The following is a 22,829-nucleotide window of genomic DNA, read 5'->3' on the forward strand; positions in this document are numbered from 1 at the left end:
GAGCACAGGCTGCTCCTGCACAGGTGAGGGGACTGGGTGGGCTGGGGAAGGGTAGGAAGGGGAGTGTGTTCCTTCGCCGGCATGTGCTGGTCCTGACCCAGCCTTTGTTGAGCGAAAGGGGTGCCGCATCCTTCCTGGAGGGCAGAGGTTCATGGACTGGCAGTGACTGTGAGGTCAGGCTTTTTGGGAGCTCTGTGTTTGGGTGCCTGCATGGGGCCCTCAGTGTCTGTTCCAGGGGCAGGTTGGTCCCCAGGAGCTGCAAGGTGCTGCGTGGGGACAGCACATGCACTGAGGCTTGGTCCTGGCTGCTGGGTGTCACACACACCTTGATGTTCTCCTTGGTGATGCGAGGCCAGGCCACTTTCTCTTTCCACTTCCTCATAAAACACGTGATGGAGCGGTCAGAGCGCTTCTCCCGTGAGTCCTGCCAAGAGATGGGGGGTGCCTCACCTCAGTATCTGCCAGACTCGTCACTGTTAGTCCACTGCACACATGCACAGGATTAAAGCTCAGCCACATGTAGGCTGTGGGGGACACAGAACCATGGAGACAAGTTGTTTCTGGCACAACACAGCAGTGCGAATGGCAGGCCCAGGGACAAGGCTCCCAGGCTTGTGCTCACATCACTCAGGCTGTTGGGAAATGGGCAGGATTCAATACTAAGTGGTGTTGCTCAAGACTGCACAGGTTGGGTTTAACTCTGAGCTTGATGTGGGCTGTTGGAGAACAGTTTGCTGCGGGGAAGCCTCACCTTGGAGTTGACCCTGGCATACAGGTTGATCTCGTTGTAGAACTCCATGCCGTCTGCATTTTTGCAACTGCCAAAACACCATAACAGCCTGTCTTAGGAGAGGGCTAAGGCCACATGTGCTCTTATAGAAGTCCTCCCCGTCCTCCGAACCACCCCCAGTTCAGGGCCGTGTCCCTGTCTGGCAGGGCAGCAGCATCTCACCTGAACACCAGCCGCTGGTCCTCAATGACGACCTTAACATCCATGCTGTCCTCGACACAGAACTCCAGGTAGACGTACCGTGGGCGGTCATACCACAGCGTCTTTGCAGGTTGCCTTGGGAAAGAGCAGACCAGTGGGTGTTTCCATGGTGCCCACCAGCACTCTGCAGGGGCTGTGCAAGGCACGCAGTGGGGACTGGGCAAAGTAAGGTGCCCCAAACGTGTACCCTGTCTGGGCCAAGCTCCGAGGCTGGCAGTGAAAGCAAGGTGGGTGCAGGGCCCAGGCGGTGGACAGTGGGCACGCAGCACTCCGCCCTCACGCCCCACACAGCCCTTCGCCTCGGCAGCCAGCAGGGCCCAGCAGGCCGGCCTGCCCTTGCTGTCTCCTGCCATTCCCGGCGCCATTCCCCGCGCCATTCCCCCGCTGCCCCGGGCTGGAGGATCTTGGCCGGTGGTGCCTCAGGCTCCGGGCCCTGGGTAGGTGCCCGAGACCCCGACCGGACACTGCTCTGTGGACCGGGCGCCGCGCGGAGGGTGCTGGGCGCTGCCCGTCCCGTGCCGTCCCGTGCCGTCCCGTCCCGTCCTTCCGCGCTCACCTCGCCATGGCGGTGCCGGCCCCGCCCCGCGCTATTTCGGGCCGGGGGCGCGGCTGTCGGCGGGGCCGGGAGCGGGGGTCGGCCGAGCCGGGGCGGGCGGGGCGCGGTGCGGCCACTTCGCGGCCCGGTTGGCGGCCCAGCGCCGCCCCACGGCGCCCGCGGTGGGCGCGCCCCGCGCCGGTACCCCGGGCCCCCCAAGCTCGCCGCAGCCATCCCGCCGGTCCACGGGGGGCGCGCTGGCGCCGCGCAGGCCCCGCCCCGCCCCGACAGGCCCCGCCCCGCGCCGAGGCGGCAAGATGGCGGCGTTGTCGCGGCGCCGGTAGCGGTGGCTATGGAGGCGGAGGGCGGCCCGGTGGGCCCGGGGGAGCGCTGGGCGCCCGTGGGCGCTGTGACGGCGGAAGAGGACGAGGACGACGAGGAAGAGGAGGCGGCGGCGGGCGGGTCGCCGCAATCGGTGCCGCAGCTGCGGGCCGAGCGGCGCCGCCTGCACGGGGCGCTGCTGGCGCTGGCCTCGCACTTCGCCCAGGTGCAGTTCCGGCTGCGGCAGGTGGCGCGGGCCGGGCCGGCCGAGCAGCAGCGCCTGCTCCGCGACCTGGAGGACTTCGCCTTCCGCGGCTGCCCCGCGCCGCTGGCCCACGGCCTCGGCGACGCCCCGGTGAGTGCGTGGGCCCGCCTGCACTGCTGGCGCCGTGAACCGGGGCGTGGGGCACGGGCCGTGTGGAGCCGGCTCTGCAGGACCCTGCTGCTGGCAGAGTACTGGCTTTTGCTGGGGTATAGGGAATACCGTCTCCTGTTGGATAATGATGTTGCATGGTTTTCCATTCCCTGCTGTCTGCCCTGGGGTCGGTACATGCATCTGACCTGGCTGAAGCCTGTTAGTGGCAGCTGTGGTCCTCTTCACCACTGGGCTGTGTGGAGGGGAGCTCCATGGCCGAGGCGAGGGGTGGCCATTGCAGCCACCTAAGGCCATGCTCTCCAGAGGCACTGCATGCTCCGCTCTGGGTTGCGGCCAGCTCTGGGGAGAGACCAGGCTACTGTTTTGCATGAAGCTTGGTTGCAGAAGCATGCAGGTCCTTGGTGACTTGGAGCCAGCTCATGGGGAAGTGTGTTAAAGCCCTGCTTTGTGTGTTACTGCTCTCCTCCAAGATAGAGCGGTGACTCAAAGGGTCTTTGATACGTACACGTTATTTGGCTGCTTGCAACAGTGCTTCCTGGATCCCAGCCTTGTGAGGCTGAGCTTGTGTGCAGGAGATCTGAAGAGGCTCTTCCTTTGTTGGATGAGGTGATGTGGCTGGTACCTCTTCTTGATGTACAGGCACATCTTTCTCTGACTGACATGCAGTGTTCAATAGTTAAGTGCATGAGCTGAAGGAAACACTCGTACCATGATCCTGTTCCAGGGCTTGACTATGACAGTAAATGCTCCATTTTATTTCCTGGTAACTTTTTCTCAGAGTGAGCGAGAGAAGCAGGAGCAAACTGAGGTCCAGAAGGAGAAGCAGAGAGAGCTGATCTTGCAGCTCAAGACACAGCTGGATGACCTGGAGACATTTGCTTACCAGGAGGGCAGCTATGATTCGCTACCGCAGTCTGTGGTTATGGAAAGACAACGGGTAAGGCTTGCAAAGTCCTTCTACCTGTATTTCTTATTTGTGTTTGTGAACCTCTTATAGACTGTAGGAGTTAGTCCTTATTTCTCACCAGCAGCTGTAATAGAGTATCAGTAGTTCATCTGCATGTGTAAACCTGTCCCGTGTCGTCTTTTGCAATTTTCTACATGCAGCAAAGGTAGCCTATTTCCAAGGTAATGAATGGGTAAAGGAGTATTTTGAAGCTCATGGGCAGCAGCACCACACAGTGAGATCATGCTACTAACTCATGTTTTGCAGATGATTATAAATGAGTTGATAAAGAAGCTGGACATGGACTTGAATGAAGATATTGCAACGCTTTCTCCAGAGGAATTGCGACAGCGTGTGGATGCTGCCATAGCACAGATTGTTAATCCAGCCAGGGTGAAAGAGCAGCTGGTGGAACAACTGAAGACACAGATAAGGGACCTTGAAATGTTCATCAACTTCATTCAGGGTCAGCGCTGAGTCTTTAGATGAGCAGATTGAATTGCTTTGTAATTCTCTGACAAAGTTGTGAGGAGGGAGGTCACAGATGTCAGAGGATGCAGGAAGGGTTCCTGGGTCATGGGGAAGTACAGATCTCTCTAAACTCATGGTGGGGACAATGAGAGACTGACAGAAAAGGTGCAGAGAGGTCTAAGGAATATTGACCTTAATATTTGGGATATGCAGCTTAAATTCACAAGTGTGAAATAATAGGGTGAAATTCTTGTTCTAGATGAAGTTGGAAGCTCTGGTAAGGCGGAAGATGGACACTGTGAATGTGCAGGCAGAAAAGATGGTGGTGGCTCCTACAGACCAGATACACGGCCTTCTGGAAATAGAGGTGGGCACTGCATGGCTCAGAGCTTCTGGCACTGCTCTTGCTGTCACTCATTTGAGGTTTGACAAGCATAAACCAGCATCCAGTCACACTGTTTTGCTTTTTTCCTGGCAGTTAGTCTCTGTTCTTTTGTAATCCCACTGACAGAAGGCCTGTGTCCAGTTCCTTTACTCATCCTCCATGGGATCATTAGAGTAGTCACAGAACCTAAACATGTGGCACAGAGGGTGGGATTGCTCTTCGGCTGAGATCGGGAATAGAAAGGATTCCTGATACTTAGTGCAAAACTCAGACAGACTGAGCACCCTTGTCTTGTACACACTGTTGAGCTGCACTGTAATTAATGCTCTTTGAGTAGATACAGTGAGCTGGATAGATCCAGTGTTCTTTATAATTTGAGACTTGTCTACTTATCACGAGAATTTATTGGAGCTAGAATAGTATACTAGAGGAAATACTACAATACCTTTACCCTCTGTAATTCTGAGGCATCTGCTGCTAATCAGAGATAGAGTACTGGCCTGGATGGACTTTGGGTCTTACCCAGTGTGGCTGCTCTTGCAAATTGAGTTTAATAATGGCATCGGGAGTAAGCAGTGTATGTTAGCTTGCTGAGACAAGATGCTTCTTGAAAGTAGGCAGTGATCTTCTTCAGCAAAGGTTTTGGTGTCTCCTAATTACCTGTGTGATATCATTGTGTCTAAAGAATGATCTTTCCTCACTAGGAAAGCTGTAGTAGGATTTATTCTCTGTAAGATAACCCGATTGTCAAGAATAGGCCATGCAAATGTTTGCTTTTCTGGTTGGCTTCAGTGCTTTGAAACTAGAAAAAGTAGCATCAGTCCTAGTGACAAAACCTTCCAAGGCGGAGGAGAATCCATGGTGGAGGAAGAACAGACATTTGTGCTCTCTTTGTGTGCATGAAGGAGCAGAGCTGTTGATCCCTTAATGAAATTATTTTTTCTCTTTTCTAACCTGATCAGTGAACCCAGAAGATGCCAGAAAGATGCGAGAAACAGGCCTGCACCTCATGCGTCGCATGCTTGCTGTGCTACAAATATTTGCTGTCAGTCAGTTTGGTTGTGCTACTGGTCAGATTCCTCGTACCCTCTGGCAGAAGGACCAAGCCAACAAGGACTATTCCCCCTTAGTTAAAAAACTGGAGTTATCAGTAGAGCAGGTGAGGCAGCTAGTTATGAAACACCAGCAGGAAGACCACGTTATCAGTTCCTGCGATCTGCAGGACATTCCCTTAGGAGGCAGAGATGAGCTGACTCTAGCTGTGCGGAAAGAGTTGACCATTGCTTTGCGAGACCTGATGGCTCATGGACTCTATGCCTCTTCTCAAGGAATGAGCCTGGTATTGGCACCCATCGCGTGTTTGATTCCTGCGTTCACCTCATCCCCGCAGACCATGCACCCTTGGGAACTCTTTGTGAAGTATTACAACACTAAGAATGGACAAGCCTTTGTGGAATCCCCAGCTCACAAGCTCTCCCAGTCCTTTGCCTTGCCTGTGACAGGAGGAGTGGCCATTACCCCCAAGCAGAGCCTGCTGACAGCGATTCACACTGTCCTCACAGAGCATGACCCCTTCAAGCGCAGTGCAGACTCTGAACTGAAAGCTCTGGTGTGTATGGCACTAAACGAGCAGCGCCTGGTCTCCTGGGTAAATCTGATCTGCAAATCTGGAGCTCTGGTACAGTCCCACTATCAGCCATGGAGCTACATGGCAAACACAGGCTTTGAGAGCGCGCTGAACATTCTCAGCCGCTTGAGCAATTTAAAGTTCAACCTCCCGGTTGACCTAGCTGTCCGGCAGCTGAAAAACATCAAAGATGCTTTTTGATGTATTTTTATTGTAGATCATCCATTTTCCACAAGTAGGCAGCTGTTGGGCTCAAGAAGCCTCGCTTTTTTAAGACCATGTTTGGCTCTTTGAAACTGATATTTGCTTTTAGGGGTATCTTATGGTGTCTTGATGCTGGAAAACTCTGTTTTACAAGGCTGCCACTGCAAAGCTGCTGGAGGTTGCGTGCTGTACAGCACCTCACCCTGCCCTTTTTATGCAGCTCTCGAGTAAAACTGCTTCACGGGTGAGCAGATGCCAGTGAGCATTCAGTGTGTGAGGCTGGCTGCTCCACATGAGGCAGAGGCCTGGTCACGGAGCCTACAGGTGGGCGAAAGCCCCTTAAAACATGCAGTTTCGCTCCTGTGCTGTGTCCGTGTGACTATTTCACTATTTGTGTCAAAATGATGCCCCTACAAGATGCCTGTCATGGGAAGAGCGGGGCAGGCTGGCAGGTGCTTGGCTGCCTCAGGGTCCCCTGGGGGCGAGTGACTTGCTCCCCACAGTGTGACTGTATGAGAAAACTGGGGGCAGATCTGCGGAGCCGTGGGTGCAGGGGCCTGCGCTCCTCCGGCGGCTCGGCAGTCCACAGAAGTGGCCATGTTCTTCAGGCTGCCGGGTGAGGGGCCAGCACCGGCAGCTTTGTCCGGCGATCCCAGAGCTCCGTTTTGAAGCCTTTGCGCAACGGTCGGAGCAGCAGTGGCCCGGTGTTCTGTAACATTAAATTTCTTTAGCAAGTGTATGTGTGGGGAGAACCCATCTGCAGTGACCGTGTTTTACTTTGTGTTACTAGCCTTTGCGCTGCGGGTGTGCTAGCTCACTTGGTTTGTAATAGTTATAGCCGGACTTCAAATTACCTGCACTTCCTGCTGGAATGGGGACTCCGTGCTGGGTGTGGCAGCGGGCCGCGCGCCGGGGGCCGCGCGGTGGCAGGCACCCCGGGGAGACGCTCCCTGCGGCCGCGGCCGTACCCGGTATGTCCGGGGGTCGGGGGGCGGCCGGGGTCGGCGGGCGGCGCGGAGGGGGGAAGCGGGGCAGGCACCGGGCGTCGCCACCTGTTGCCCGGCAGCGGTGGCGTCCCCCTGCACATGCGCAACCTGCTCGTGGCCGAAGAAGCGGAAGTGACGTGCGCGAATGGCCGGGGGCACGGCCCCCGCTTCCTTTTCCGGTGTGGGCGCCATCGCGGCGGTAGCCTCGGTGAGTGCGGCCCAGGCCGCTGCGGGATCCGCCGCCATCCGCGAGGGCGAAGGGCCGGAGACGGTCGGGGGCCCGGCTGTGACTGCTGCGTGCTGTTTTCGCAGAGATGGGGAAGTTCATGAAGCCGGGGAAGGTGGTGCTGGTGCTCGCCGGCCGCTACTCGGGGCGCAAGGCTGTCATCGTGAAGGTGAGCGCGGGGCCGGCGGGGATGCTGGCTGTTTCTGGAGGCGTCCTTATAAACGGGGTAACTGCTGCCGTTTCGCGGCTGCGTGGTGCGGCGGCGGCTGGCGCTTCGCGGTGCCGTCGCCGACTGCGGTTGGTGTGTTTCAGAACATCGATGATGGCACTTCCGACCGGCCGTACAGCCACGCCTTGGTGGCAGGCATCGACCGCTACCCGCGGAAGGTGACTGCCGCGATGGGCAAAAAGAAGATCGCAAAGAGGTCCAAGATCAAGTCCTTCGTCAAAGTCTACAACTACAACCACCTGATGCCCACCCGGTAAGTGTAGCTACCGGAGTGCGGCCAGCGGGGCTGCAGTCTGCTGCTGGCAGGGCCAGAGAAGTCTTGTCTGCTTTCAGTGATCGTAGTTCTCGTGTGTTCCCTCTGGTGAATGCTGAGAGTCACCGAGGTTCTTAATTATGTGTCTGAACAAAAGTGGGACATACGCTGCAAAAACAGGGACTTGGGGGTGTGAAGCTGAGGGGAGATACTAGTGAACTTCTGAAATAAGGTAGCTGGCTCTTATTTCAGCCACACTCATTTTCCTCTTGATCATGGAGTGTCAGTGGATGAACCTTTGAAACAATCATGAGGCTCTGGGGTGCTGGCAGAGCTGTTATGGCCCAGTGATGTTTCTTCCTGTCCCCTTGGAGCTCCTGCTGGTGCAGGCTGCCAAATACAACGTGCTGGATGGAGCTGCTTGTTTCTTGTGAAATGTGGAGCCGTTTCCTTTATAGGAAATGTCTTTGGATGCTGTAGTGCTTTGGCGATTTCCAGAACTGAGAAGGCTTTAAGAGCTTTAAAGTAGTCCTTTAACCTGGCACTTGGCACACATATTTGATCAGTTTGGGCTGCCTGCTGTGTTTTCACCCTTGTGCCAGGTAAAATACCTGTTTCAAACCTTGATGCTCTCTTGCGCAGGTATTCTGTTGATATTCCGCTGGACAAAACAGTAGTCAATAAGGATGTGTTCAGGGACCCTGCTCTAAAACGCAAAGCGAGACGTGAAGCCAAGGTGAAATTTGAGGAAAGGTGAGTTGGAAGCTTGTCTCTTCAGTGATGCCAGTACCTATCCCTCGTGTGAGGTCTCGGTGTGGTTGTGCCACAGCCTGGGTGAGTCCCAAGTTGAATGCTTCTGCCCCAACTTTCTTGAATATGTTTTTGGTTGAGTACATTCCTCCTCACCTTCTCTACATGTTTGTGCAACAGTCTGTTCAGGGAGTTGGTGGGTTGAGATGTGGAACAGTTTAGCAATAGCTGTAGACTTGGGCTGACATTTATGATGATGTTGTAGCCTCATGCCAGCATGAGCAGGGCCTTTCAGGTGCTAGGTGACGATCTTTTGGCATCGCACTGCAAGTTCATCTGCTGTCTGTCACTGGGTTTAGTGGTACAGGGCAATGCTGCTGCTTTGCTCAGGAGCGTTTCGGTTAACAGTCCTTCATTTTGGTTTTCTGTTCAGAAACTCCTTCAGCAGAAGGAATTGTGTAGCCTCAGCAGGATGCAGGGTGTCTTGCAGGCATCCCGGCTTGTTGGCTCTTTTAAAGCGCTCTGCCCATGATCGTAGGCTGTTTGAGTGCATCTCCTGATTGCAGCCCTCCATGTGAGATGTCTAGTGGGACTGCCCCACACTGCTCTCTTACTCTTGGGCTGGAAACCACTGTAGTGTGGATGTCCTTCACAAGATGGCTTCATGAGGAAATCTGGAAGCTGACATTCGTTTCCCATGGCAGTTTAAATAAAGCTGAGTCTAGTTGCAGCCCGGGCTGAAGAGATGAGGTGAATTACCTTTGGGTAAGCCAGACACTTGTCTTGCTGGTGGGAGGATAGGGTCAGCTCTGGTGCGGGTCTTGTGCTGTTGCCTGCTGGTACAGAGTGTTCTCTAACCTTTGTGTTCCTCTTTCAGATACAAGACGGGCAAGAATAAGTGGTTCTTCCAGAAGCTGCGGTTCTAAAGGTGTAACAAGGTTGCATCAATAAATGTTTATTAAAAACCGTTTTGTTTTGTTGTGTATTAAAAAAGAAAGCATTGCTAGGCCTTTTTCTTTGTGATATGGACATTGTTGCTTTGCGTAACTGTAAGAGCTGGGAAAGCCACTGCTGTCCGGGTGTGCTTCAGAGCATCTGTGGAGATTGTATGGCCTGAACGCTGGGCAAATGTGTGTCGCTGTGGGACTGTCCTTGGACACCTCGCATGCTGCCGCGGGGCGGAGGCTGCTCTTTCCCCCTCTGGCTGTCGAAGGGTGATTGATGTCATTCGTGCCCCTGCTGGAAATCTCTTATTCACAAAACTCTAGTACCCCCTGAGGGAGAATAGCGGTGGGAGAGGGGAGATGAATGGCTGATTGCAGGTGGTGTCTTTTCTGGCTGAGAAATGGTGTGTAGGGCGACTCATGCAGTGACTTACTCGTGGCTGTTAAGTTTTCCGTCATCTTTGCCAACGTTCTTTGTCGCGCAAGTGCCGGCCTGCGGCGGCCCGGGGAGCGGAGGGAGCCTTGGCTGTGAGCAGAGGGACGGCTGCGTGGGGCGGGGAGGAAGGGGCTGCTCAGTGGCCGCTTGGCGAAGGTGATGCCGCAGGCAGGAGGGCGGCGGCGGCCCGGCGGGGGAGCGCGCAGCGGGGAATGGGGGGAAAGATGAGGTTTTTGGGTCAGCACCGCCCGGGGCTGTCTCGGCTGGGGTTGCACGGGACGGGGCCTCCGCCGGCTGCCGCGCTCGGGGGCCGGGCCGGGGCGGAGCCGGGCCGCGGAAGCGAAAGCGAAAGGCGGGAGGAGACGCGGAGCCGCACCGGTAGCGGGGTCCCCGGCTACCAGGGCGGCTCCGATGCTCGGCCTGGCCGGGCAGGGCCCCCCGCTGCCGCCGTTCTGCCCCCAGGGCGCGGAGATGTATTCAGAGGAGGTGAGGGCCCGAGCCCCCGGGGGCCTGCGGGCCGGGGCGTGGGGAGCGGGGCCGGCCCGGGTGGGAGCGGCGGAGGTGCGTGGCTGAGGACCCTTTCCGCCTTTAGGACTCCTTCATCCAGCTGCCCGCCCCCGGGGGGCTGGAGGACGGCTTCGCCGAGGTGACCCCCGAGCAAGTCCGGCAGGAGATCGAGCGTTGCAAGGTGCGTCCTGCTGCGACCGTCAGAGGTGGACCGGGTTGGATTCAAACCGTCCCGGGCTCTGCCCCAGCCAGCCTGGGCTGTGAGCTTGAGTTTCTTATTTTTCTTGGGTTACGAGCCAGGAGTGGTGGAGAGGCGATTTCCCGCGGTTAAGAGAGCCTGCACCGGGATCTGGGGCTCTGCACCGGGAGCAGCCCTGCTCCTTCCCAAACGAGCAGCATGTGCTGGGGCTGGACAGCCAATGGGGGTGGTGCAGTGTCTGCAGGGTCTGGCTGTCTGATGGTACCTCTCACAGGAACTTTGTAGTGCTCTGGAGCAAGACCATGCAAAGCTACAAACGGCTAAGGAAGCTGTAGAGCAAAGGACACGAGACCTGAGGAAAGAGGGAGAACTTCTTCATAAAAACCTTGAGCAACAAATGTCTTTAAACAGAGATGAAGAGAGATCCTGCCAGGTTGGTGGTTGGAGGAGCTGTCTTGGGCTCAGAAAGGTGGCAGTGGTGGTGGGGCTGCATCACTTGTCTCACTGCTCTGAGATAACTTTGCTCTGGACCTGGTTGGAGGTTTCACAGGATGTCACATCAGGCCTGAGCTGAGAAGTAAGCTAGTGCTGCAGCAGTGGAGGAAGGGCTGTAATCAAACGTGAGGAGCCAGGGCAGGGCTGCAGGCAGTCAAGAGCAGAAAAACAGTGTGGGTGGATCTGTGTCCAAGAACAATGCTGTGTTTAGATCGGGGAGTGTGCTGTAGCCCCTCATGTCCTGGTGGTTCCCTTACTGCCTCTTCTTTCTTTCCTTCCAGGTGGGCATTTTTTTAGCAGGGGAGGAGAAGAACAGACTGAGGCAGGAGAAGCAGGTGCTGAAAAAGAAACTGGAAGAAGTGAGGAAGAGGGTCCTCTGGGAGGATCCGGTGACGGTAACAGAGTGTGTGTGAGGGCACTCAGGTCTGCTAGCAAGGGGTGTGAGCCTGGCTAGAGAGGCTGCAGGCAAATGCAGCTGGGCACTGTGTAACGACTGGCACAGCTCCTGCTAGCAGGTGGCTCCTCTGCCAGAGCTAGAACCTTCAGTCATGGCTTTGGGACTCCAGGCACAGCCAGACCCTAAGGAGAGAGTCTGATGAGGCTTTCCAGCTGTTTATTTTGAGCTGTGAGCTTGTTTGTGGGCTATAGATTGGCAGGGACAGGCCTTGTGTGGGGTCCAATGTCCTGGTGCTGTGTACTTGACCTAGATGCTGCCTGCCTTGCCAGAGAAGAAAATGGTGTTTAAGGGACTTGTGACAAACAAGGAGGACATGAACAAGCTGATGCTCACCCCACTGATCCACTACCCTCTGCTGGGGGGCTCAGCTCTTATCACCTTTGAGAGAGCGGAGGGTAAGAGCAAGAGCACTGTCACAGCCAGGTGTCCTAGTTGATCAGCTTTGGGGCCTGCCCTGCACCCCCTCCCTGGGCCATGGCTTGGAGCTCTGCTTCCTCTGCCAGTGTTGTATGGTGTTATGCCCTCTCCCTAAAGCATTAGCTGCCCCTTGTCCTGTCCCATGGTGTGCTCAGAGCAGGCAGTTGATCACCTGTGCTGGGCGCTCTCCCTGCTTGTAGTGGCCCAAAGGATCATAGAGGTGAAGGAGCACATGGTGGAGCTGAGCTACGGGGAGGAGCTGGAGGAGCTCGACCAGTGCAGGGTACGAGTACAGGCAGCACCAGTGGATATATTGCTGCCGTCTGCCCTGGAGGTAGGTCCTGAGGGCCTGCTGCTCACCACACTGTGGAGAATGGCAGAGCTTTCCTGGGCATGTATGAGCTTTGCTGTGCTCTGCTCTGCCATTACCCAAGCCTCTCTCTGCTAGGTCACTGGTACCAGCTCAGCACACTGGTGTTGCAGTGCTGTGCTGTTCCTCCAAGCTCTGGGGCCAGCCCTGCCCTGCTCTGGCACTGACTGGCCTGTGCCACTCACAGATCGGGCTGACTCGGAGCAGCAGGAGCATCCTCGTGTCTGACCTGCCCAGCCTGGGCATCCCCGAGGAGGCACTGCTGGACAAGCTGGAGCTCTTCTTCAGCAAGACGAAGAATGGGGGTGGCGAGGTGGAGAGCAGGGAGTTCCTGGATGACTCTGGCCAGGTGGTGCTGACCTTCGCACAGGACGGAGGTGAGTGGGGCATGCTGAGCTCAGGCTCCCGGCAAGGGGGGAGCAGCCCAGCCAGCTTTGGGGGTGCACAGGTCATCTCCTGAGAGCAGATGGAGCTGTGTCTGTGGGGAATGGGGAAGGCAGAGTGGGCCCAGGCTGTCCTCTCTCCCCCAAGACTGTGCTGGTGCAGGTGAGCTGGGGCTGGGTAGTGCCAGCCTTGGTGTCTGTGCCAGGGACATAACCTCTCCTGGAGCTCAGCAGAGGTCTGGATGGCTCAGGGCTTTCCTCTCCATCTGCAGTGGCAGAGCCACTAATTGCGAGAGGGCACATCCAGGTGCTTATTGGGAAAGGAAAATACAAGCTCAAAATATCACCCTGCATGAGTGGAGACATCACTAACTTGCAGGTAAGGTCATGAACTCTGGTGTCGAGCAGCACCTGCCAGCCCAGGGTGAGCCAGCACCGGTGGGGGCTCCTGCAGACCTGCACCCCATGCCACCTGGCAGCCTGAGGTGTGGCTCCAGCAGGCAGCCCCAAGCAGAGCAGCACTCCACCCTGCCCAACAAGCGGCTCAAGGGGCCCCCTTCCCTGCGTGCCCTCCTGCTGCCCCACGTAGCACGGGGCCCGCTGCAGCTCACCTCTGGCTCTGCCCAGCTCCAGCCTTCCCGCTGCCCCAGGACCGTCCTGCTTTCGGGGATCCCAGATGTGCTTGGTGAGGAGGCCATGAGGGACACCCTGGAGATCCACTTCCAGAAGGCCAGCCGCGGCGGGGGAGAGGTGGATGCCCTGGCCTACGTCCCGGCTGGAAGACAGGGTGTGGCCGTTTTCATGGAGGACGTGGGCTAGCCCTGGCTCGCCCCGCCAGCCCGATGCGGTGGAGCTCTGCGCGGCTACTGGCCCCTGCGCACAGCGGCGATTAAAGCATCTGCCCGGAGCGCTGTGTCTGTCGTGCTGGGGACGGGACGGGGATGGGCGCTGCGTGCAAGAGCCGTGGGCAAGGCTGGGCCCTTCCCGAGCACGGGGACTGCATGGGCCCGCGCCCCCGCGACGGGCTTTGTGGCCACCGGGGCCGGGCCAGGCCGGGTCAAGCCGTCCCGCGGCGTTGAGCGGGGCCCGGCGCGGGCAGGGCCCGGGGCTCGGCCGGGCCGGGGGCGGTGCCGGCCGAGGCGGGGCGGCCCCGGTTTCGCTTTCGTTTCGCGGCGGCGGCGGGGCCGGAGCGGGGTGCAGGTAGCGGGGTCGGCCGGGCCGGGCCGCAGTGCTTGGGGCTGCGCGGCGCTGGGGCCCGCGGCGCCGGGGCCGGCCGGGCGGGGGCTGCGCCGGGGCCCCGGGCGGGGCGGGTGAGGGCTCGGCCCCGCGGCGCGGGGCCCGGCTGCCCGCGGCCTCTCTGCGCAGGCATGGCGGGCCGCACGGTGCGGGTGGGGGGCCTCCCCGCCGACCTGCCTCCCGACAGGGTGGCCGACAAGCTGACCATCCACTTCCTGCGCTCCCGCAACGGCGGCGGGGAGATCGCCGACGTCCAGGTGCTGGCCGGCTCCCAGGCCTGCGCCCTCATCACCTTCGAGGCGCTGGAAGGTAACGGCCGCGAAGGGACGCGCTTGCTGCCGCGGCCGCGCCGGGCCCACGGGCTCTGCGCGCTCCCGAGCGCCCAGCCCCGTGCTCCCCTGCCCCGTGTCCCCGCACGCGCAGGGCAGGGCCGGGGCTGACGCGGGTGCCCGGCGGCTTTTCCCACCCAGTGGCCCAGAGGATCCTGGAGGCAAAGAATCACGTGCTGTCGATCGGAGGGAAGACATACCCGCTGGAAGTGACGGCGCACGTCGCGGAGCTGAGCCCCGACGAGGTAGCGAGGAGCAGACAGCGCCTGCCCGTGGCCGTGACAGCCCCAGCGGGGCTCGGGAAGGGAGACCTCGCTCTCTCCTTTACTCTTAATTAGCCTTAAGGCACATCCATTTTTACTCATATTCAAATGGGGGTTGTTTTTCTTTTCTGTGCTCATGACACAGGGACAGCCAGGCAGGCTGTGCACGCGGTTGTTTGGTATTTGTGCCTGTCAAAGCAAGGAAGAATAGTCACAGTGGAGGGAAGGGGCACTTTTCCCCAGCCCGTCTGGTGACACATATGGGGGATCCTGTTAATGCCTCTGCTATATCATTAGCTGGACATGCACAGTCTGCTGGTGTCTGGGAGGCACTGGAGAGTTCTTGCCTCTTCCTCCAGTTTCAAGAGAGTATGGTAGTTGCCACGTCTCATGTTTTCATGTCTGAGTACTGAAAACAAGGGCATGGGAGTTAGCCTGGCATTGCAGACCTTTCTGCAAGTCTGTGGTGCCAGGCTGCTTGAAGCTCTGGGAGAGCAAGAGGGCAACTGCATTTCAGATGCAGAAGGGATAGTGGGTTTCTTGCGTTTGGGCTGTTTGCAGTGCTCCCAGCACATACATAGAAGTGGCGCTGCATCCCTGTACGATTTGGCCCTCATGATCCTTGTTTGCAGAAAGCTTTTGACTATGGGTATAAGGTCCAAGAGTTGCTTGGGCTTGCTGGGTTTTTCAGTCCTGCCTGTGTTATGCTCCCATCTCACTTCAAAGCAGGATTCTGAGAGAGAGGGGTGGTGGATCGTGTCCTCTCTTCTGTCATAATAATGCAGGGGCTGTGGCAAGCATCGGGTGCATTTGCCTCCCCCTGTGCCTTGGAGGGGGGTGTTTTTGGTCCTTGATCTCTCCCTCCCTTGCTATCTACTTACAGATCTTCATACGTGCTTGCATGATAGTTGACTATGGCAAGCTTCCTGCTGGCAAAACCCTCCTGAAGAACTTGCTTAAAGGCTACAGCAATGTGCAGTTCAACTTTGACTCCAAGAACACACACTGCATAGTCAAGGGACCATTCACTGAGCTGCAGGCCTTCAGCAGAGACCTGCTGGGCAGCCTGAACCTCAAGAGCCAAGCCACTGGTGAGATCCTCCTGCCAGATTCCAGCCATGTGGCCAAAGAGACTAGAATGCATGATCACCAGCAAGTGCCTGACTCCACTGAGTCAGCACAAGAGACAGGAAAGCTGCAGAATTGGGACCAAGTGTGTGAAAAGGCAGCTAAAGTCCCATCACCTCGGGGCCCAGTGGATGGGGAAGCTGTGGAAGAGCTGGAGGACTTTTCCCTAGTGATGGACTCAGACATTTACTTGTACATGCAGAGGTTCTGTGCTGCTGAGTACCAAGGTGTGCTACGCCAGCATCGTGTGGACGTGGTGGATGTTAGCAGTGATGGCATCGCCATACTGTACCTCCAACCATCTGCAGGTATGTCTGGGGATATGGATGCCTTGCGGCAGGCCTGTCTGGCCCTGCAGCAGCTTTACCAGCAGCTGGAGGTGACCTTGCGCAAGGAGAAGATCGCCAAGGGAGGACTGGATATGGACAGCAAGGCACTCAGGGCTCTGACACGTGAGCTGCAGAAACTCTATCCCCAGTTGCTTTGCCATGAGGATGAGAAGCAGCTTTATCTTATTGGAAACCTTGTTGATGTCTCCCAGGCCAAGCAGTACCTTCAGGATTTCAGCACCAGAAGAGGTGCTGCACACACGGTTGGCATGCCTAGCAGATCCCTGCCCTCACACCCAGCAACCTCCTGCACCACAGAGACTGCACTGCAGAAGCCCAAGGTGCCTGTGGTCGCCTCAGCCTCAAGGCTCAGCCCAGGCAGGCTGGAGCTGAAAGGTGAGCACAAGCTAGCTGCCAACTTCAGCACTCTGAAAGCTGACATGTCTCAGGCCAGCCGGGGCTTCTTGCTGGATCAGGACTCTCCACTGGTGGGACAGGCACAGCTTTCTGGAAAGCACTTATCAGAGACAGATGCTCTAGGTCCAAGTGACGCAACAACACTGACCCAGCAGGACCAGCCTCGTGTCTCTACAACAGATGTGGTTTTGGAATCAGCCTCAGGGTCTCATCAGAAGGACCCCAAAGAAAGGGACCATGTGAAAGGAGGTGCCAGGCTCACAAGACACAAGGCTCTGTCTCCTTTTGGGGGCAAAGAAAACAGCACTTCGCAGCCTCCTGGGGACTCTAAAGGTTCAGGTCCCATCAAGAACCACCCCCTCGCTAGCATGTCTAGTACCTTTGACATGACAAGGTCCTCTTCTGCTCTAGACTCTAAACCCTCTGAATCTAGGCCTCTGCTGCGACGTTCCAACAGCTTCTCCCTGCCAAGGTCAAAGGAAAGCAACAAGCCCCAAGACACTGGCAGGGCAGGCAGTGGAGGCAGTAGGGTGAGTGAAGAAATGAGCCTGGACTCTCTGCAGTGGTCTTACCTGAAAGATGTTTGCCGCTCTGCTATTGATGAACTGTGCAGGGATGGAGGTGTGCAGATTTCAGAGCATCGTACTGGGGACTGCACTGTGCTGATGCTACAGGGAGCGGACAGGAGCAAGCTTTTCCAGGCTAGATGCAAGGTGGAAGCTCTTGTGCAGAAGTGTCCTGACCTTGTGTGTCAGAGTATGAGCTACTCAGAGCTCGCCGTAGATGGTCCAGATGACAGTGCCCTGGGTGAACTCTGCAGCCTCTTGCGAGGAAACTCCCTCCAGGTTGGACTCAGCAAAGACAAGTACAAGCTATATCTTGCCTGCCCCAAGGAAACGCTACCAGGAGTGACTGAAGCCTTCCATGTGTTTTCTTCCAGGAGACTCCGTGCCCTGAAGTCATCATCCTTGTCTCCAGGACCAGAGAATACAGGGCACTCAAGTGTCATCCAGCCGAGCAGAAGCCAAGACACGGTGCTGGGTGCAGCCCTTCCTGGCAGCCTGGAGTCCATACAGATGGGCCTGCAGCACCTGAACATTGGTGATAAAGCAGACCACACAGATGTGCTCAGGACTTTGCGGCTGCCAGAGGCTGAGGAAAAGAGGTCCCCTAGTCCTTGGAGGTTCCAGCAGGCACTGAGGCAGGAGGAGGCCAATGACCGTGTTGATTCTGGGGCTGTGCAAGGAGGAAGCAACCTTCTCATCCCTAGTGTAGTGGACAAGCCAAGTCCTGCTGGTCTGAGGGAGTCCCAGGAACAGCCAAAGACAAAGCTATCTGTGGGGGAGCCTGACATTGCACGGCTAAAGCAGGTTTTGCCAAACCGGTTCCAGTTTGCAAGAGACAAGAGCAGAGAAGGCCACAATGAAGCGATGGGACACCTGAGGTCACCAGTTCCTGTAGCAGACAGTGCTTCTCACTCCCTGCCCACCTGGCTGTACAGGGCTACGGCTGCTGAGCCACCTGAGGCTGCAGCTGAACAGTTGCCTGCAGCAGAGCCCAGGGGCCAGGAACGGGCCCTGCTCCCAACAGGCAGGAGCAATGTGCAGGAGGAGCCTGGCCTCCTGTCACAGCAGACAAGAGGCCCCAGCCTTGGACAGGAAAGTGGCAAGACCCCTCTGGGCCACTGTGATGCTTGCCAGGGCTCAGGTGTGACCTGCCAGGCTCCCTGTGGTCATGCCTTGTGCAGGACATGTTTTGCAGCAGATAGTATGCAGCCAGCTTGCTGCAGCTCCTCCTCAGTTGCCCCGAGCTGCAAGATCTCGGGGACATTCAAGATCTCCTCCCTGTCTCAGAGTCTGCCTGGCTACTATCGAGACCCAACGCTCCAGGTTGTCTACAATATCCCTGATGGTGTGCAAGGGGTAGGTACCCACCATGGGGGCTTCCCCATCCTGCTGCAGGACATGCAGTAGGTTCTGTCAGTGTGGCTGGGGCGGGGGTGGGGCAGCTGCAGCTCCATGCTCCACATGCAAAGCAGCAGCAGTGTTGCCCCATGGAAGGCAAAAATCTCCACACCAAGCTTGGGAGCAGCTTGCTGCTTTTGAAGAGTGTGTGACCTCTGGTTTTAGTTCAAAGCAGCTAGCAGCCCACGGGAGGCCACAGTCATCTGTGTGTTTTCAAGCTGTACAGAATCTTAGAAGCCAGATCTGAGGCATAGCACTCAGGTTGTTGTTTAAAATGCTTTCTTCTTGTCCTAAGGTTGGTGACCCCTGCCCAGGACAGCCTTACAAAGGGGGGAATTTCTATGCCTTCCTTCCTGACAACAGGGAAGGGCAGAAGACAGCAATGCTGCTGAAGAAAGCATTTGAGCATGGACTGACATTCCAGATCAAGTCCTGCAATGGAGAGGAAAGAGTGACATGGGGCCTTATCCCACACAAAACCTCCTGGGATGGAGGCAAAGCCAGGTATGGCCCAGCTCATCCCAAGCTTCCACATTTGGGTTTGGTTTTTTTAGTAATTGGAAGAGGAGAACCATGGGCTTCAGCTCAGCAAATCCTGGCATGGGTGGCTCTTCCAGGCTCCCATAATGGCAGAGTTGCTGCTTCCCTTTGCTTCAGCTCACAGGGCAGCTGTGGTATGGCACACCAGCCCTGGCACACTCCAGCTGGAGCTAAAGCCCTTGCCCATCCCACAGCCGTAAGTTCCCCATGGTCAGGAATTCTGGGCCCTGTTCACTTACAGCTTTTCTGGCTTCTCCTGTGGCAGCGCTCTGCAGCCAGCTCTGGGTGCAAGCTGTGCCTGTGGGCAGCAGCAGCTCCCCAAGAGCAGGACTTCCACCCTCAGTCCCTGTTGAAGGGATGGGGCAAAAAAACCCCCGCTGCTCCCCTCAGCAGTTTTAGCACCATCAGCAGGATTTACACCCCTTCCCACTCTGCCCCACAGGAATGGCTATCCAGATGCCCAGTATCTCCGTGAGGTTTGCACAGTACTGAAGAAACTGGGCATCGCCTGAGACTCCCTGCCTGAGCAGCCACCGCCTGTGCCTTCGCTTCACCTTCCTTTCCAGCTGACAGAACCACAGCTTGACACAGCTCAGGAAAAAGCAAGTGTTTGTCCAAGGAGCTCCTGTGTCCCCAGAGGTAGTCAGAAATCAGCTGTTAGTGACAGCGGCACCTCCATTCCCCCCCCCCCCCCGCAAGCCTTAGCATGGATTGGAGCTTCCCTGAGACTCCATCTCCTCCTGGATGCGCATCACCAACAGCCACTTACGCAGCTTCAACACCAGCTCCAGGCTGAGCCCCAGTGTGGCTTTCAGGAGCCATAGGAGCCTGCTTGTAGTCCAGCCCTATCTTCTGGAAGTCTCTTCCCCCTCTGGCCACTACAGGCAGGTTCCAGCTCAGCCAAAGCCTGTGCCAGAGCTGAGCTGTCACTATTTTCAGCTGTTCACTCAGACATTTCAGCCCTCAAGCAGACAGCCCTGAGCTACAGCCTCTCCCCAGCACCTGCTGTGGAGCCAGCAGGCAACCTGATGCTCTCCTGGGGAGAACATTAACAGCTTTCAGCACCCACGACAGCTGCCTCCAATGAGAATATAGAGGCATGGATAGACTCTACTGGAGAAATACAAATAAAATGATTTATTCTCATGCCTTTTTAGTGGTGTTTGCTCATGCTTTGTCTTACCCTCACCCCCCAGGCACCCATTTCAATCTCAACAAAATCTCTAACAAAAAATCACCATCCCTGCCCTGCAGAACAGGGCGTTAGAAGATCAGTGCAACGCTTGAGGCAACAATTAACAGTAGTCCTTGAGAGCAGAGACATCTTCTCACCCTGGGAGAAGGAGAATTTATTGTCTACCTACTGATTGGCTGGAGAAGCAATAAAAGTACCCCAGACGCTGAGCTGGGGGCAGAGGGTTCATTCCAACAGAAGACTGAGCAGCACACCACTGAGGGTTTTGTTATGCTTTTAATTAACATTTGAAACACATAAGGCATATGGTAACATTAGACAGCAGAGCATTACACATTATAGTCATGTAAACAGCATTGGCACACTTGCTTTCTGTCCAACTTGATTACATACACAAAGCTGAATATATTTTTAAACAAAGATTTTCCATGTGTCTGTAGGATGAGTATCACTCATATCACATACCTGCAAAGCAACACGACTCAGACAGTACAGATCAGACCATATGTTGTAAGAGGCTCAGAGTCTAATGCATTTCACATCACGCTCATGTACTACTTGCCAGTCACACTTTGCTGTCACCAGGGCTTAGCACACTAGAGACTTCATTAGGCAACAAGAGTGGTTTTACACCTATGACAGCAGCTGTAAGTGGGCCAGGATCCTGCACCAATTAAAGCTTGAGGCCCACAGTGCTTCTTACTTCTCCCTGGTCAATCAATTCTGGTTTAATACAGGTGTCCAAAATGAAATGTACAGCTAAACTCCTTCCCTTGTCTCAAAGTACTCGGCAGGAGTCATGCTCCTCTGTGCAAGCTGAGGCTGCTTCCACTCCCTTCCCCTTCTGCAGTTAGCATGCAACACAAGTGAGCTTGAGAGAAAGCACAGAGTCAAAAACGTGACAAAAGCTGCCTGGTGATAGCAAAGGAGGTGCATTTTGTCCAAGGCCAGCAGTACCAGTCTGGGAAGGTGACTGCGGTAATGACACAGGAGTGGCACTCACACAGGCACCCCTGTGCTGAGCAGCCCCCCAGCACACCCCCACAGCAGCGGGCAGGGCCGGGGACACCTCTCCTCTGCTCATGAACTCCTTACTCACACTTTCCACTTGGACACCTCACAGCACAGCCTTTGGGTCAGACAATCAGTAAAATAAACATTAAATTGCACTTCTGATACGTGGAATGGCACACGCAATTTAAGCACAGGAATATCCCATTTCCTCAACAGCATGACTTTGCCCTAAACAGTTAAGCAACATTGAGTGGAATGATTTTTATCCTAGGGTTTTTGTTTGGTTTTTTTTGCTTTGGTCCTTAGTATACAAACCTGCTGGTTAACTTTGAGTTAAGACACTTGAATTTGTTTTATATAGGTTCTATACTTATTGGCCTGTAAAATGTTTGTCCATAAGTAAAAAAATCCAACCAACCACAACCACCTAGAGCAGAGCATCAATCAGTGAGGCAGTGAAGAGCAACTTTAAATACAATCTTGGACTTGCTGTAGAAAACATTGTTGCTACCAAGGGACATAAAACAGTCAGTGCTAAACTCTAACAGATAGTAACTGCTTAGCACTCTTGCCCTGATAAGGGCTTCAGGAATTTGTAGGTAGAAGATACATGAGCAGCTACCCGAAGCTGGGAGCCGGGATTGTTTCCAGAGCCAAGGCTGGGGCAGCAGATAAAGCCTCACTCAAGGACTGGCCAGAGCCAAACAGCTGCCCTGGGGGAGACAAGGGCTCTACAATTGCTCTTCCGGACTGCGGAGCACAGAAGCACCAGGACGGCCCTGCAAAGGCTGCAATACACGGAAAGGGAGCATCTTATTCACAGTAAGACAGACTACATCACCCACCAGTGTTCACAAAACAGAGCTAGCAAGAGTTGTAACAGGTTTTTGGCAGTACTTTGAAAGGCCAGAATGGAAAAGGCTCCAGTGACTTCCTAGTCCTTACAGGCAAGTAGAAGAAGGCACCGAGATACTGTTTTCTGTGGCGTACCGCAAGGCAGCATGTCAGAGGTGTCCTATAGGAAGCTGCAAGACTCCCACTTTCCTCCTTCACACTGCATCGGGAGGAAGAGACTGTGAGAGCCTTGCTACGCTGCCTGGTCCACAGCCATCCAAGTAAGGCACTGAGCATGCGCTTAGCCGAGAGTAAAGCGAGGAGAGTATGTTACTGTGAAACCCAATTTGACAGTTTTCCCCTTTACAAGTGTGCAGAACCTGAAGATATGCAGGGTTGTGTGCCATTTGAGCACGATGCTCTTTCATCAAGGTGAAATCCAGTTTCTCGGAGGAACAGGTCCAGACTTCCCATTTCAGCAATTTAGACAGTCCTTCTGTTGTCAGACCTGGTAAAGCAGCATTAGACACTTGTTGGATTTAATCTAAATTAGCATGACAGGGCAGGCTGAAAGGAGAAGCAGCAAGATTTGATTCAGAAAGGTTAACAGTTGTGCTTGTGAGTTTCATCAGACCATGTTTATGAAGTTCACGTATCAAGTGTGAGAGATGGACTGACAAGGATCTGTCAGAAGGCTCCAGCCCTCCTCTGATGTCATAGGGAATGGAGTTGTTTTAATACTTAAAGTTAGCCAGGCCAAGTCCCATAGAGGCTGTGCCTACACATCTAAAAGGTGGCAGAACTAGGGACTGAAGCACTTGAAATACAAGCCGCACTGATAGATAGGAGCCCGGGTGGAGGGTAGTGCTGGCCAGGGAAGAAGCCACACTCCTCACCTGCACAGGAACGCCCAGCCCTGTGCAGTGCCTGAGCTGCCGCTGAGCAGCAGAGGGGCTTCGCCCAGCAGGCACCTTCCCTCCTTGGGGTTTGGTTAAGCAGGACTCCTAGTACCAAGGTTTTGCTCCTGGAGCCTGAGCTCTTCCATGATGGGCAGCTCTTCTTGGCACTCTCA

The 22,829-nt window shown here is 55.7% G+C and overlaps 4 protein-coding genes across 4 annotated transcripts in view; 3 read left to right on the plus strand and 1 right to left on the minus strand.

The window, feature by feature from the left end:
- The window catches only part of LOC309413453 (alanyl-tRNA editing protein Aarsd1-like), a gene marked incomplete at both ends in the record, with an annotated part of 7,025 nt that extends 5,470 nt beyond the window's left edge, over positions 1 to 1,555 (minus strand). Inside the window, 4 exons of the mRNA XM_082010575.1 lie at positions 324 to 424; positions 752 to 818; positions 953 to 1,147; positions 1,548 to 1,555. Of these exons, the coding sequence (XP_081866701.1) occupies positions 324 to 424; positions 752 to 818; positions 953 to 1,147; positions 1,548 to 1,555 (371 nt within the window). The remainder of the gene's footprint in view (positions 1 to 323; positions 425 to 751; positions 819 to 952; positions 1,148 to 1,547) is intronic.
- A 323-nt stretch (positions 1,556 to 1,878) lies between these two features.
- On the plus strand, positions 1,879 to 5,853 carry RUNDC1 (RUN domain containing 1; the record flags this gene model as incomplete). The annotated part of the gene is made up of 5 exons (XM_082010788.1): positions 1,879 to 2,202; positions 3,002 to 3,160; positions 3,437 to 3,635; positions 3,900 to 4,007; positions 4,988 to 5,853. 5 exons carry the CDS (start codon positions 1,879 to 1,881, stop codon positions 5,851 to 5,853), a joined length of 1,656 nt encoding a protein of 551 aa, XP_081866914.1.
- A 961-nt stretch (positions 5,854 to 6,814) lies between these two features.
- On the plus strand, positions 6,815 to 9,266 carry RPL27 (ribosomal protein L27). The gene is made up of 4 exons (XM_082010438.1): positions 6,815 to 7,237; positions 7,381 to 7,550; positions 8,193 to 8,303; positions 9,178 to 9,266. Exons 1-4 carry the CDS (start codon positions 7,157 to 7,159, stop codon positions 9,224 to 9,226), a joined length of 411 nt encoding a protein of 136 aa, XP_081866564.1. The 5' UTR covers positions 6,815 to 7,156; the 3' UTR covers positions 9,227 to 9,266.
- Positions 9,267 to 10,091: 825 nt separating this feature from the next.
- IFI35 (interferon induced protein 35) lies at positions 10,092 to 13,408 on the plus strand (the record flags this gene model as incomplete). The annotated part of the gene is made up of 9 exons (XM_082010577.1): positions 10,092 to 10,166; positions 10,273 to 10,368; positions 10,661 to 10,819; positions 11,163 to 11,276; positions 11,589 to 11,733; positions 11,956 to 12,089; positions 12,313 to 12,502; positions 12,781 to 12,887; positions 13,136 to 13,408. The coding sequence occupies 9 exons, from the start codon at positions 10,092 to 10,094 to the stop codon at positions 13,325 to 13,327; spliced, it is 1,212 nt and encodes a 403-aa protein (XP_081866703.1). The 3' UTR covers positions 13,328 to 13,408.
- Between the last annotated feature and the right edge of the window lie 9,421 nt (positions 13,409 to 22,829).

Source organism: Phaethon aethereus (assembly GCF_964289735.1).
Source record: "Phaethon aethereus genome assembly, chromosome: 25".
Taxonomy (NCBI): domain Eukaryota; kingdom Metazoa; phylum Chordata; class Aves; order Phaethontiformes; family Phaethontidae; genus Phaethon; species Phaethon aethereus.